Below are 16085 nucleotides of genomic sequence, written 5' to 3'. Positions count from 1 at the left end.
AGTGCGTGAACCAGGGAATTGCCGATCTTACGTAAATTTTGTACAATGTTAAATGAGCCAAGAATAACACAACGGCCAAAATACTTCTTTCGGAAATTAACTTCTGAGACCTACAGAAAGTGTTTAAGTTTGTGTGTTTGAATTAGCGCGCTTGGCTATGCAGGCCGCCACTCCATACCCTACCCACAACTCGTACTGTCCAACAGCTGATTTGAAGCTATGCTGACATACACTTATAGTCGTTGTATGGGACTTTTGGTTGTTTGTATAATAGTAATCAACATAGGCATTTTTACATTCAAAGAAAAATATGGAACATGTGATATTAAGCCATTATTCTTGCTTCGTTAGGTCTGGTTCGTGTAGAACTGCTTTGTGCTTTCAACATTTCTACCATGAGCTTCATTGTTGCAGAAGCTATAAGGAGTAACTTGCTTTCATGTGTAACGTCCCTTGTTATACTGATTAACCTTTACTTTCACTATAGGGCCGATGACCTTCGATGTTAGGCCCCTTAAAACAACAAGCAAGCTTTCACTATAACTGGCTTATTCTGTTGCCTTTATTGACCCACAATCAATGCAGGAATTAAATTATTTCTCTAATGCTACTACATGATTTTCACAACATGCTACGCAATTACTAATGGAATAGAAAAGATGATCAGTGGGTGTGGTTCCTCAACGAGTGAACCCCGTACGCACCGCAGTCCTGCGTAGCCAAGCATGCCAATTCAAACATGAGAATTTCAACGCTTTCTGTAGGTCGTATGTGTAATTTCTGAAAGAAATGTTTTGGCCATTGTGTTATTCTTGGCTTGTTTAGCATGTGTGCAAAATTCACGTAAGGTCCGTGATTCCACAGTTCGTGCCCTTCCCTTGTAAGTTGTTATTTGATGCACTGTAGTCTAGTAATTGTAAAATATAAGGATTAATCAATACATGTATATGGACTAATATAACTATATTTCTTTATATCAGGTGGACTCTGTATGGGGTGCTGCTATACCTACAGCATTCAGTGCACAGAATTGGTTGCAGCAGATCACGCCAGTTCCTCCGGCACCTCCTGGTCAACTAGCAGCAGCCTCCTTATGGGCGCTACATGGAAAAGACATTAAGACTGAACAACAGATACTAGTGAGCATCATACTGTTTTTATGGTGGTCATACTGGGGGTAGCTATATACAACAGGTCATTAGTAAATGTGTCGTGATATTACAGGAGGAGCAGCAGATGAGAGCAGAAGAGGAACGGAGACGTGAGGAACAAAGGTACTTTTTTCATTTATCCACTGTGTAGTATTATGCCTTACTCCAATGATTGAATCATTTTTTTAATTGGGCTTTTAGAATTTTGTTTTAACATTCATGTAGACTTATCATTTGATGATTTTGCAAGTTATGGTATATGATAGTTTCAGTCTTTCAGCATAACTTCAGGGATAAAAAGTACAGTTTGTGTATTTTCAAATGGAATGTAAATTTCTGAACCCTTCATGCCTACAGAGATAGCGAGTGCCATATTCACTTCAGTATACCTTGCACATTTCCCTCTAAAATTCCATACGAATAGAGTGGGGTGTATTTATATATTGGGATATAATGGTTCATTACTTACAAATCTATTTATCCAATTAGTAATCAAGATTCACTGGACGAGTTGGCCGTGCGGTCAGGGGCGCGCGGCTGTGAGCTTGCATCCAGGAGATAGTGGGTTCGAATCCCACTGTCAGCAGCCCTGAAGATGGTTTTTTGTGGTTTCCCATTTTCACACCAGGCAATGTTGGGGCTGTATCTTAATTAAGGCCACGGTCGCTTCCTTCCAACTCCTAGGCCTTTCCCATCCCATAGTCCCCATAAGACCTATCTGTGTTGGTGCAACGTAAAGCCACTAGCAAACAAAAAAAACAAAAAACAAAAAAAAAAAGTAATCAAGACTGTACCAAAGAATATGCTTGTTATAGACTGATGTATAGGGTGTTTTTATAAACCTTGGGTGCAAGGGTCTTGTATACTGTATGGGTTGTGTAGGCCCTAATGCGGGTATTTTGAGAATTCACATAACCTCTCAGGTGGAACCAGACCTCATCGGTGAACCACGTGATGTTCAGCATTTAAGAACTATGTGCACTAATGGTCTTATTATCCCCACTGCACTCGTCATTCCCTCACTTCTGAAGAAAGTGATCTCCAAGGCAGCTGTTGTTTAGTTATCTTCATCTCTTGCAGTCCTCGGCCAGACGTGCTGCTCCAAAGAGGTTCAACCCAGTTATATTCTTGATAATGTTTGATCATCGAATGGGATCTCATCCACGATTTCTCTTCATTGTCGTCATTTCTCTTCTCCAGCTAGCTGGGTGCGGGTGTTTCCGAACCCCCTTCCAGTTCGTCCTGTTCATCCACAGCTGATGTTCTGCATTTTGCTGCCAATTTACATCACATTTTGCAATGTCAGAGAATTTTCTTTTCCCAATCATCACAAAGTCTCTCTTTGGTTCTTTTACCAACAACCTTCCTTTTATAGTATGCCCTTGGGAATATGTCTATCATCATACGTCTATAATATTGTAATCTGCTTAATTCTAAGGTTTCCAACAAACTTGTGACCAATCCAAGTTGTTACCGGATATTCAAATATGTTATTTTGTCTCTGCTTGTCTCTGAAGACAAGAACAAAGGAACTTTATTTCACTGGCCTGTAGGTGACTTTTTGCAAGCCAGATCAAAGTTGCAGCTTCCAGTCCATATCTTGGAATTGGTTTTGTAGATTGTAATCTTGGAAGCTTTGGGGAAATGTGTCATCCCAAAGATGTTCACAAATGGAGAGGTAGAATTTTGATTCTTGGTTATGATATTGTCAGAAGAAACAAAGCTTCCTAACTATTTGAAGTATAAATAATATCTGCTTCTTCATTTTGCACTCACAAGTGGACTGCTTCAGGATTTCGACTCATCACTTAACCATTCTTTCAAATTCTTCCTGCCAAAGATCTAGTTTAGCTGGAACTCTTCTGCTTGTGTCTTACCTCATAGCATAACATCACCTGCAAATATGAGTGCATTTGTTTTCTGATCCTTCCTTTTTTGCTGCTTTTATAACTGCATCCATTGTGGTGATGAACTACTTCCTTGTTGGACTCTCCTCTTGATTTCAAAACAACTTGATCTGCCTCCTTGAATTTGCACACAGCTCTTTCATCTGTCAATATAATTGTTTACTCAAGCTATAAATTCATCTGCCACTTCTTTACATCTTGGATATTCTCATGTGTTCTTACATGTTACAGGATCATCTACCTTTCAGTATCGAAGAATATAACTATAATAGTTGAATTCTCACCCTAGATTTTTAAAAATCATTCTTGTTGAAAAAAATGAGGTCTAGGGTTGATCTGTCTGCCTAGTGTTCTGTATATTTTTAACCCACAAGATAGAAGGGTTATAACTTTGTACAGTCGTTGTTTCACTTCTTTTTGTCACCTTTCTTAAATAGTGGAATGGTCACCCGTTGTCTCCAGTCACTGGGGATTGCATTTTCTTCCCAGGTTTTGTGTAGTGCTCTGTACAACTGTTGTATTCCAGGTTGTCCAAGTGCTTTGATCATGTCCACACTGAACTCATCCAGTCATGCAGACTTGTTTTTCATTTCACGTATTGCTGTCTCCACTTTCAGCCAGGTCAGACTTCCTGTATTATTGTTTATAGTGTTTAGAGGTTCATTTTGTGGGTCATAATTTGTATTACAGTTCAGTAATTGAATGAATTATCTACTGAATGTTTCATTTTCATTTCTATTTACCTTTCTCATACCTACCAACCCTTCCAATTTACCTGAAAACTCGTCTTCCAATTTTCTGATTTATTCTTACTATTTTTTATCAATATAACCTCCAGTACGATCAGTAATTTTCCCCTAGGATAAGGTTAAATTCCTATGTACTTGTGTAATTTACGCAACCTCATTTTCAGTCGTATTTATTGGGTGCTTTATTTTGCAAGTGTATCGTCCTTCACCTTCGTGTATCCTGTTTCGTACTCACTCCACCAGCATGTGTGCTTTACAGCTGGGCATTCAGGACAAAAATCGTCATAGAAGTAAGAGAGGCTAGCGCGTGCTGGCGACTCAGTTAATCAAGATGAGAGAATGAGTTTGGTATTGCGTGGTTCGCGCACTGTTAACATAGTTTCTGCGTGTAATTTCATTGGAGCTATAAGCCACGTTTTTTCCTTGCCATCCTGTGCTTTTCCCGCTGGCAGAGTCTTATGTTAATAATGTATGAGACACATTGATCTGTTTTGTATGTGGTAGTTTCACATATTCCTGTGCATTTGTCTTCATTCTTACTTCATAATTTTAATGAGTTGCATGTATTTCAGGGAGTCGTGTCTCTGACCCTTTCTGGTATTTTCTCTTCATGTTATGGCAAAATACATAACAAATGTTATCTCTAAGTGTTCAGAGATACCTATAAAATTAAATTTCCGTTCATTTTACAGTCTACTAAAGGAAACTATTATAGATTTTGTTACGTGTGTCGCTGTGATATTAATATTTGCAATGTATATCATAAATGAGAATCATTAGGTAGCTTTTCTAGTAACCATTTTTGTTTTCTTAGTTTAAGGTTTTAAATTTAATGGTCATTTCACATTGTAACTGTAGATATGTATGCCTTCTATCCTGTCCTTTTTTCACCTGGACCGTCGTGAAATGTGTGTGATGAAATACAAGAATTTAAAAAATTTCCTATTTTTGATTTCTAAAAGTTGGCATGTATGCTTTCTCCATTTGGAATCTCTGTTGTGTTGGTATTACTATTATCATTTACTTCATTTTTAACAGTGTTGTACTGGAGCTTCTTGTGTTTGTCTTGCCCTGTTCTGTTTGCAAGATGATCTTTGCAGTTCCGTTTCTCAATGTCAGCTATTCCTTTGACCTGCATCCTTTTTACTCTGTAAAATGATAATTTATCATCAATTTCACTTGAATTTCCTCGCACACTGGCATGGTACAAAGCTCTTCCTGCACCATTTCTAGCTCCGACAGCAGTATTTGCATCATTATTCCACTATGCTGTTTCTTTGGATTTCATTATTTGGCTCTGTTGTTCACATACTCTCTTAGCTGTCTTCACCAATGCACTCCTGGAGTTATCCATCCATTATTTGCAGATATCAGATGTTCTTTTGAACATTCTCTTAGAACATTTCCTTCACCCTAGTTTTCATTTTTGTTCTTTTGTTGCGGACTTCAGGATCTTCTCTTTGTGATATCTCAAACTAACAGTCTGTGATCTCCATCCAGGTTTTCACTAGGTATTATTTTGAGATCCCTTGCAACCTTCCATACTTTTTGTTTGGTGAGTATGTAACAAATCACAGTTCCATATTTATCGTCCCAACTATATCCTGTAGTCTTGTGCGAATCCCATTTCTTGCCAAGTGTTACTCATAACCATATTGTTTCTCATACACAGATCTAGATGATGTCCACCCTCTGTCATTCCATTCCCCATTCCAGGAGGACCTGGGAGCGATGCATAGCCCAGTGTGTCTGATCCAACCGAACATTTAATTTTCCATTATTATAAAATTTTTGCTATCCATATGATCCAAGTTGATCAGGAAGGCTCCTTTTTCTTTATTTAAACATATTGATGCCCACCTGATGGCCATGATTGTTAAGGCGTTAAGTCTGTATGGTCTGACACCATGGTTAGCCGGTTCGAGTCCCGTTGGTCAAAAAACAAAAAAGAAATTTGCCATCCGAATGTTGGCTGGCAGGGTAGAAGAAGTGGTAGTATAGTGGAACCTCGATTATCCGTTCCCAGAAACTACATTTTACTGGATCTTGCGTTCAAATGACGTGGTCCCGCGAGCATCGTAATTAAATCACCTTGTAAAAATCCCACATTATCCGTTCCTCGAAGAAACAATTTCCTGGATCAGCTGTCCAGAAATTTCAGTCCCATAGACTCTATAAATCCTCGATCAAGAGTTTTTCGATAAACTGTATCCCACGAAAGGACGGCGATGGCATATTTAGGATCTTGGCGGTAATGCCCCTGTCATTGCGATAACTAGAGCAAGTGCTCTACTGCAAAAGCGATTGGCAGTGAACTTGAATAAGGATCATCTTAGCATCGAATTCGGGTGGTATTGTTTAGAGAATCTCAAATTATAACGCGGAGAGTGGCCACAATAATTGTAAGGAGATACAGAGCATTTTGACAGCTCTACCAGTACTTGAAGACGGAATGAGTTTCGTCAGATGTTCGCACTTATAAAACGTCCACATTATGTGCAGGGTTAGATGTTTATATTTTGACTTTTTTCGATTATATTGCCGAACAGGTTTTCGGCACTTCCCTCAGGGCACTGTACAGTAACTGGGCTATCAGATAGGAATCGAAACTGCTCCTTCTTAACACAAATCTTGCACAAAGGTAGTATTTTAATGTTATCTTGTACCGGTACCATTATGTTTACGACCCCACAACAGATGTTGCACCTTACATACAAAAAGCCACGGGAGGTCTTGGGATTGCCTGTTACTGCTTTGGTCCTTATATAAGACTGGGTGTTTTCGTGTAAAAAGTCAAAACCGCAGTCGTTTTATTTGCGCACGTTACATGTAAATGGTTTGTATAATTTCCAACTCGTACTGACGTGTAGCGAGCGTGCTTTCCAGCTGAGCCCAAGGTCACAAATAACCGTAATTTCTGAAGTTTTGATGATTTTTTTCTCTCTTTCCAACTTGATTGGATTAGTGACAGGCAGAATTGAATATAATGCATTCGAGAACTTCTGAGAATCGATACTTACCTTCGAAACCATGTTCTCGAGTTCAACATAACCTTTGAAAGTTGATGTGGGCCTAATTTACACATTAGAAGATTTCCAGAAACTGACAACAAACCAGAGACCAAATTACAATGGAAGATTAAGAAAAGAAGGGATTTCGCCATCATGCTGGGCTCTTTTGTATCTAATGTGCTTTATTTTATTAGATGAGAGAATTAAAAACTACTTGTGGTTGATTGTCGTTTGGCTTGGCGTTATTAGATTTTCGAAGAGTTTGGCTAATCAATGTTGCTGAAATGAAAGAAGTTTTCATGGGAAACTGACGAAGTTTCCCCTGTAAAACTGAATATAAGATATCAAGATTTTGAACTCGCGTACCGGTAATTAATGCTTGATGCCGGTTTCATGGTCTAACTTGCCTGCCTCTCATCCGGTGGGTCCGGGTTCATTTCCCATCCAGGTCAGGCATTTTCACCTGGATATAAGGGCTGATTCCAGGTCCACTCAGCCTGCGTGATTACATTTAATTGAGGAGCTGTCTAATGGTGAGATGGCGACCCCGGTCTAGAGAGCCAGGAATAACGGCTGAGAGGATTCTTCACACTGACCATGCATCACCTCGTAATCTGCAGGCCTTTGAGCTGAGCAGCGGTTGCTTAGCAGGCAAAGGCCCATTGGGGCTGTAGGTTGGTTTGTAAGATTATAATTACACATATTTAATTTTTGTGATGTTCAGCCAAATTGTTGATGGTTTTCATTCATTCCTGGATCATCAGTTTTCCCGTGATGTATGTTTTATTTTAATGGTCCCTCCAAAATCGGAGAATTGAGGTTCCACTGTATACACGTTCTAATCACCAGATTGCATGCCTAAAGCTTGAATTCAATTCCGAATCTCTCCACAGTGTTCATATGGAGTGAAGGCATATGATGACGGTGATTCGTCCATCGGGTGAAGAGGTAAGGCTTTGAGCAGACTCCTTGGTGTTAATCAACGAGAGTAGGCTATGCATATGATCCTCATTATACTTTAACCCTACCTGCAATCCCCAAGTAAATGCTGATGCCGATCCCCATCTCTCTTCCTGCGAACATTTCCAGAAATGATCAGTTTTTCTATGGTCTCATTTCCACATTGTACAGTGTATCCAAAGAAATGTAAAACTCTTTGTTGACATATTGATAATAATCTGATTTTGAGGTTTATCTGGTTCATAATATAATCATTGATACAAAATGCTGTCCCAAGGTACGTGTAACATTCTTCACCAGCACCACATTTCACAAGCAGTTTTTGTAAAGTCTGTAGCACGAAGCATGTCTCTTCTTACACCTCCAAAATTTGGGAGCATATAATTGTAAATAGGATCAAGAATACCAACAACATACTTCAGAACTAGTGCAGTTCCACATCTGGTATGCCAACAAGTATGAAAGTCAGGCTCTATGGATCTTGATGGAGAAGCACTATGTACTATGTAAGGAAGTCCACATGGTGTACACTAACCTCGAGGAAGACTTTGATAGCGTTCCCAGAGAGATCATCTAGGCTGCGTGATCCCAAAATGTCTGTCATCGTCGAGAGAACCAAAACTAACGTAAACAAAGAACATCATGTATCCGTCTGTGGTCTCCACATTGGTTGGAGAATGACCGGGCTACTTCCGAGCACATGGCATGAGCCACGTGTGGTTGTCTAGGAACTGTCGTTACCTCGTCTGATTGCCGCAGTTGCATCTGAATTTTGCTGGATGCCATTGATGTCAACATGTAGATGAAATGCAATGATGATAGTGGATTGCGAAGCAAATTATATTCACTGTTCATGAGAAATAAACAACAGATGAATAGCATAACACACCTGGATATTTAGTATCTTAGAAAAGAGATACAGTAATAAATAAATAAAGGTTGATGGATTGTAAGTTATTCCCTAAAACGTAATATGTAATAAATCATTCATAGCAGCACACACAAAGAAAAATTCACACTTTTAATATTTCAATAAAATTAAATTCTACAAGGGATATATAGTTTTGAAAAGACAGTATTTAAGGAATAAATGTTAAAAAAATACTTCATCTAATTAGGGTCTGATAAACGACAAACTCCTTCCAAGTCAGATTCCCCTCTCTCCTCTTTCTCACTGCTGCTCGTATTATTTGTATATGACAAGACAGTCGACAGTCATATCGTGCAGACTATACAATACCCAAAATCTCAGATTTTCTGCCACCACGTGATAAATAAAGGCACGTAGCATTTCAGCTGTTACTCACCAGAGCCTTATTGACGACCTGACTTCTACAAGTTTTATTATTACGCACAACACTTCCGTTTACCAGGCTCCACACCAACTCAATGGAGGTAAACCGTCCGTTGAGCCTTTGCGAACGGACGATGTGATAGAAGTTACGGAAAACAGTACGGCGTAAATGGATGATGTCGTAGAGTTTAGATATACAGCATGGCAGATCAAGCATGAGGGTATGCGTCCCCTGCATTCTTCAGTTTTAATTGCTTGCTTATATTAATGATGATGAATACAAATCAGTTCTTGCATATATTTCCGACAAATTATTTGAGAAATTATATTTTAGACATTTCATCTAGGATCGCCTTATGCTATGATCTGGGTTACGAACTACTTTAATGTCTCCACGTAAGCATTCTGCGGTAGCATCAACCAGTTAACATGAGCACGTGCTCATGTTTACAGCATGACTGTTTTTCTCTATGGTGGCAGTAATGTAATGTAATGTAATGTGTAGGCTAATTTGGTTATTCCAAACGCAACATTACTAATCAGCAGAGATAACACAGAGATAAACGCAAATGAAGATATCGCGATAATGCAAGGCGTGAAATATTACATACCAGAGTTAAATACTAGAGGGGCAAGGTGGTGGTTAGTATTCAGGTCCGATAAATCGTCGATTGGAGCAAACAAGAAACTGTTCAAAGTTGAACTCCTTTTGTCTCGTGTATCCAGCTAACCCAACCTTACTACGGCAGAGGAAAGAAAGAGATAAGACTTCAACATACGTTTATTAAAAAGGTTCAAATGGAAGATAAATAAATTCATAACAAGAAAATTAAATTTACAAGCGCTTGCGTTGCCGATTGTCAACATAACTCCTCCCTAGCGACCTTCCTAAGATAATACAATTTGTGTACAGTACTTCAGTACCAGAAATGGGCTAGGGCCCCCACTCATTATTTCATCAGGAGAAAAACTCTTCTCATAATAGCCTGTTTACCTTGGAGATGAAATATTTCCGATATTAATAACTTATTTCAAAATAATATATAGCGCATCACAGAGAATGTACGGACCCCGAAGAAAAATGCTCCTCCATAATGACTTACGGCAAAGAAGGAAATAAAATAGGGCAAAAAAATGCATCACATGTCGACGGGTGTCAAATGAAAGGAAAAATGAAATGATTCGCACAGAAAAATGGAATGGCTGTCTCTAAAAGAGTCCAAAAGAAAGGAGAAGGTTACCGCTAGGTCGCACAATAGCAAGACAGTAATGGGATGTAAGACGAGTCAGCAAAATACATTAATCCAGAGTAAAATAAAAACTAGGCAAAATAAATCATTCTCTTTTATTGTGTAACTAAATACGATCTATTCCACTCAACCACATGACAAACATACAGAACTGGGCATCTTACAGATCGAAAGTGCCATGTAAAAATGCACCAAAATGCAGTATGATAGTACTGGAGTAATACCGTAGATAGGCCCTAAATACCAGACTAGATATGCACTAAACCAGATGTACATAACCACCCCAGCGTCTCATGAAAACAGCGTTGATAAGAAATGCCACATAAGCATTTACAAAGCAGACTTAGAGACCTTAAAACGGGCCAAGCATAAGACATCAAAGAAATCCCCGTCAAGATATCCAAAATACCAGGCACGTATAAACGGAGATGTCAGTCACACCAACAGTATTGGAATAGACCATATTGTGCCACAAAATTGAAGTGCTACATACAAATAAGGTAAGAAACACTCACATAATGTGGCTAGAAGTCGAAAATAGGCAAACCCAAGCAAACGGTGAAATAATATGGCACAATACCTTCAAAGCATAATGTTCGGCCGAATGGTAACGAAACTTCGACCGATAAAGCAAGGTAAGAAAGGCACAGAAATTATTCAAGATAAAGTGGGCATAGCCACAAACTTACCAAGTTAGGTAAAAATAAGAAATGATAGATTCTGCGCGAATCTCCTGCATAACATCATTTGAATCTATTTTAAATATTATAATACTATAAGAAGGCCAGCATTGTGATTCTGGATTCCATTTTGCCTTTCTCCGAAGTTCAAACGAAAAATATTATTAATAGACTTAAAATCAAGGAGGTAGAAAAGTCGAAGGTATGAGAGGGGCACTATTGCCATCTTGTGACAGTATGATAAACTATCATATGGAAGATTGCCAGTACAGAAAGAAAGCAAAGATTTTGTAACATTAATTAAACATATGTGAAAGTGAAAATTAATACAGAAAGAGAAGCAGGAGCATCTCAGTATGTTCATCCCTCTATCAAAGCAAAAGCTAGTTCAGGTGCATCTGAAAGTTTTCCTGTTGAAGTCGTACTTTGGGAGATTGGCATAGAATCCAGTCCATTTAATTGTTGTCATTAACTACTTCATAAAGCATCAGATGCTGATTCTACCGTAGAGTTTGTTATGCACAGATGATATGTTCTGATTGGTGAGACGTGTGAAGAAGTCGAGGCAAAAAACAATGGACAGCATTGTAGATAGAAACAGACTCTGGATCACCCTTAAGAAGGCAGGATGCATGTTTAACTTCAGAGCCAGAGTTATTTGGCCTGCACAACACTATCTTCCTAGCTGGTGAATAAAGATAATGATTGACAAGTTGTGTTATCTCGGCTCTGTCATTATCACTGGTGCCTTGATCAACAACAATGTCCATGTCGGCTGGATGAAATGGTGATCACTGACATGTGTCTTACACGGCAGATGCCCATAAAACGTACAGGAATGTTTACAAACTCCTTGTCAGACCTGCCTTCATGGATGTCTCCAAATAATACGCTGGCAGAAGCAGCATGGTCAGGCATTGTGCACCACAGAGATGAAAATGCTGCAGTAGTCTACTGGTGTTGCACAAACAGACCAGGTGCTAAATGAACACGTGTGAGATTCTTTTCGGAATCACCCACTATTGGTGAGAATCTGGAGGAGAGACAACTCCACTGGGCATGTCCAGCAGTGTGATGATCATCTTCTAAAGAAAGCTCTTGCGATTGGAGAACCAAGGAGAGGCTAAGGGCGCACAACAGCAACATCATGGTGAACAGTTGAAACCACTGTAAAGAGGAAGGACGTCCCTGTTGCCCAGATACAGAAGCAGAGGTAAACTGTTTACAGATCAGAAAAGTTGACCCAGAGTAATACTTGGGATTGTCCACACTGCGGACACATGTATAGCCAGGGAAAATAAAGGATCAGGAGGATAATGAAGATGACTCTTGAAATGAAAAGAACTTAAAGGAGGGATCATTTGAAAAATGCGGGGGGGGGGGGGGGGCTTGAAAGATTCATTACTGGGGACTAGGGGTGGGGATGAAAGCCTGAGCTTCAAGTGTCCTAATATCACAGAGCTGGAAGAAAGAAATGTTATGGTTTACGGTGTCTTGGAACTTAACAACAAATCCATTACACTGACTCACCATTGTCGTTGAGGTATGGGTTGTCTCTCCTGCTTTCTCTCATCTCCGCTAGATGGTATTACTGCTGCAATTACAGAAACTAACCCATCAACGACAAGATGTCTGTGTAGTAGTCTCTGAAGTGATGTTTCATATTAATAACTTCCAGTGTGTTGATGTCTGGACATTTGTTCTTGGTTTACAATATTAAATTTCTTCCGGCTTTGTTGAAGTGTATAACATCTTTAAAATATTGAAATAAAATCATACCAGTAATCGACAGGAGACAGCTCATTTGCTCCCTGAATCACTGTTGTAACACAACTCAGCCCTTTGTTCAAAACAAAAACTCAGCAATATTTTCTATTTAACCAATTTCTTCGGTTGCGATTTAATTTCGCTAAAAGACAATTCTGCTACAGCAAGTTAACACATTGAAACACAGTTTACATTCTAACAATAATTATTCAACAGTGTGGTAGATCTTAAAACACTCGTCTATATGCAATGCCACATTACCTACTGCAAGTTAACACATTGAAACAGTTCACATCCTAACAATAATTCAACAGTGCAGTAGATCTTAAAACACTTGTCTACATGCAATGCCACATTACACTTATCACATTAATAACTGAATTCACCCCTTTTCTTTCCCTTCAGATTTTTCCCATGGTGGTCATAGCTGACCTTGCATCTTCTGGATGGAGATGCCTTGCTTGCTGTTGGTGTTATCTTGACATCGAAGTGACTCCAATGCTTGCTCATGTACATGTATAAGTACAGTAAAACCTCGATGCGTCGTTTTTCAGGGGGAGGGAGAAAATGACGATGGATGCAGGAAACGATATAAAATAGGGGGAAAGAAAAATAATAAACTATGGGGTTACTGTATTTGGGCATTTTTTGTCATGTGAAAAAAAAGAAATCCCAAAGAATTTTGATCTAATTATATCCGCTAATTCTCGTCACTAGATCGAATCACGTGCTAGCGTCATTCGTCACATGATGAATCCTGGAAAATATCACTCAAAGGTAATTCGGTATCACTTTCATCAGAAAAACAGTCGCTGACATCGCTTTCCTCCAAAAAATATTCTAGCTTCGTCCGACTCGGCCATGATGTTGACTTTGCCTTCACCTGAGCTTTACGCGGCAATCGACTCAATCAGGTTTTGATCAATATTTATAACCTCTTTGATGGTTAAATATATAGCTAAACGGCAGAGAGAGCTGAAATACAATTACCAACATCTCTTAGATATCTTGGGAATGCAAAGAAATATCAACATTTATACAGGGAAACCTCAACAAAGCAATAAAGTGAGGGGAAGGAACGTGTGGACCGTGACAGAAATTTCCATCATTGCAAGGCAATGGGTTAAAAACAAAATTGTACAAACTTAGGACCACAAGATATATCAGCAGGATGCAGGGCAGAGATCTTAAAATTGTTAGTTCCACCAAATTCAGGATACCAGAATCTCTATTACTGTATTAACTCGCTTGTAACACCTCCGTTTTCCTTCCCAAATTTTCAGCTTCAGCTTCAGCTTTTCACTGCTGAGTATTGATGACCAGACGAGCCCTCTGGGCCGGGTTTTTTTAAATTTTTATTATTATTATAAGGAAGTAGCACTTTTACAGATACATATTTACTGATACTATTAATGGAATGCATATCATCCCCTTAGCCCCACAACAAATACAGGGTCGGGGATGAAGTGAGATTATATTTTCTACCATATTTTTACAGCCAGATGCCCTCCCTGATGCAAACCTCAGTTGAGAAGATAATAAATAAATGAATGATGGTGAATGAAACTGGATAAAGAAGTGGGAGGAATCGGCTGTGGTTTATGAATAGGAACTGCCCCGACATTTGCTTGGGAGTGCAAAAAGGGAAAACACCAAAAAAAGAGGACATCCTCCGGACAGCTGACGGTGAGGTTCGAACCCACTCGCCTGCTGAGTGCAGAGTTTGTCACCATAGCCGTACGGTATCCTGTTAATACGCGCGGCTACTCTCCTCGGTGATTATTATTATGATTGATTTAAGCCCACTAAGGAGCGCTGATGACTAGTTCTTCCTCGGTGCTCTTCTTCGTTCCCAATATCTCTTGAGCCCTGCTGATAATTTCTCCTTTCTCTCCTGTGAAAGGGGCTTCTGACTTGTAGGGACTCTAGATGGTGGGGTCCAAGACTGTACCATAGCACAAAATTTGGAACGATCTTCTATATGAATGTCTGAAATCCCAGCCGTATCCAAGTCCTTCCGTACTTCATTAAGCCACAAGCTTCCAGTCTTGTAGCTTTTAACCAAAGAGAAGATCTTCTTGGTAAGCCTGTTGCTATCCATTCGTTGTAGGTGTCCGTAGAACTTAAGCCTCCTACGTCGCATGCTGTTATTGGCTGATTCTAACTGTCGATACAGCTCAGAGTTCGATTTAAGTCTGTAGGTTCCATCTGGGAGCAATCTCGGTCCATGAATTTTCCTGAGGATACGTCTTTCGGCTTTCTCTAGAGCATCCACGGTGCCTTTTTTGTTCATCAGGAGGGTCTCTGAGGTGTACAAAAACTGTGGTCTGACTACAGTTTTGTAATGACAGATCTTAGCATTTTTCGAAATGCACCTCTTATTATAATGATTGTGGGATATTTGGTACACTGCATTGAGTTTGTTACATCTTTCTCTACCATTGGGGTGAACCCATTCACCAAGATAGCGGAAGAGATTCACTCTTCCAATCGTTCCATGTATGGTCGTTAAAGGGGGGTTTCCGGGATGCTGGGTCTCAAAGTACTTAGTTTTGTTGTACGATGTGTGTAATCCTGCCTTCACCGCTATCTCATGCAGGGCTTCGATAGCAATGACAGTATCCTTAGAGTTGTTGGTTAGGATTTCAATGTCATCTGCGAATGCTAGGCACCTGATCTCAATCTTTCGGGTCCCGGCTCCAATGCAACTGGTTTGATTTCTAGATTCCTCAGTGTACATTCCCAGTTCTTGATGACGTTATCAAGCACTAGATTAAACAGAATCAGTGAGAGGCCATCACCCTGTCGTACTCCAGTTTTTATCTTGAAACTTCGGGATAGTTCTCCCCTGAACTTCACCTTAGATGTTGTATCCATAAGAGTCTGTTGGATGAGGGTGCATATGTTGTAATCGACACCTCGTTCTTGCAGTACGGAGAAGAGTGTCTGGTGGTCGATGAAATCCTAAGCTATTTTAAAGTCAACGAAAACCACAGCCGTGTTCATACTCCTTACTTGTTTTAGTTGGAGAATAGTTTTTAGGTTGAAGATCTGCTCAGTATAGGACCGTCCCTGCCGACATCCTCCTTGATATTCACCAATCGTTCGATCACATTGGCTTTCCACATTGTCCAGTAAAATCCTTGATAGCACTTTGTATGCTACTGACAGCAGAGATATCCCTCAGTAGTTGTTGACATCACTGTGGTCACCTTTTTTATGTAAAGGGTGTATGATAGCTGATTTCCAGTCATCAGGCATCCTGCCAGTCTCCCAGCAGTCGATCAAGATCTGGTGTATTGCCTCTGTGATCTTA

The 16085-nt window shown here is 39.6% G+C and overlaps 1 protein-coding gene across 3 annotated transcripts in view; it reads left to right on the top strand.

Moving 5' to 3' along the window:
- Window positions 1-16085, top strand: part of Gyf (GIGYF family protein Gyf) — a 485965-nt gene that overhangs the window by 310914 nt on the left and 158966 nt on the right. For all 3 annotated transcript variants that reach the window (XM_067150103.2, XM_067150101.2, XM_067150102.2), the window contains exons 14-15: window positions 981-1139; window positions 1225-1274. In XM_067150103.2, the coding sequence (XP_067006204.2) occupies window positions 981-1139; window positions 1225-1274 (209 nt within the window). The remainder of the gene's footprint in view (window positions 1-980; window positions 1140-1224; window positions 1275-16085) is intronic.

This window comes from Anabrus simplex, chromosome 6 (genome assembly GCF_040414725.1).
Source record: "Anabrus simplex isolate iqAnaSimp1 chromosome 6, ASM4041472v1, whole genome shotgun sequence".
Taxonomy (NCBI): Eukaryota; Metazoa; Arthropoda; class Insecta; order Orthoptera; family Tettigoniidae; genus Anabrus; species Anabrus simplex.
Note: the sequence above shows the minus strand (reverse complement) of the source record. Positions and strands in the feature narration are given on the sequence as shown.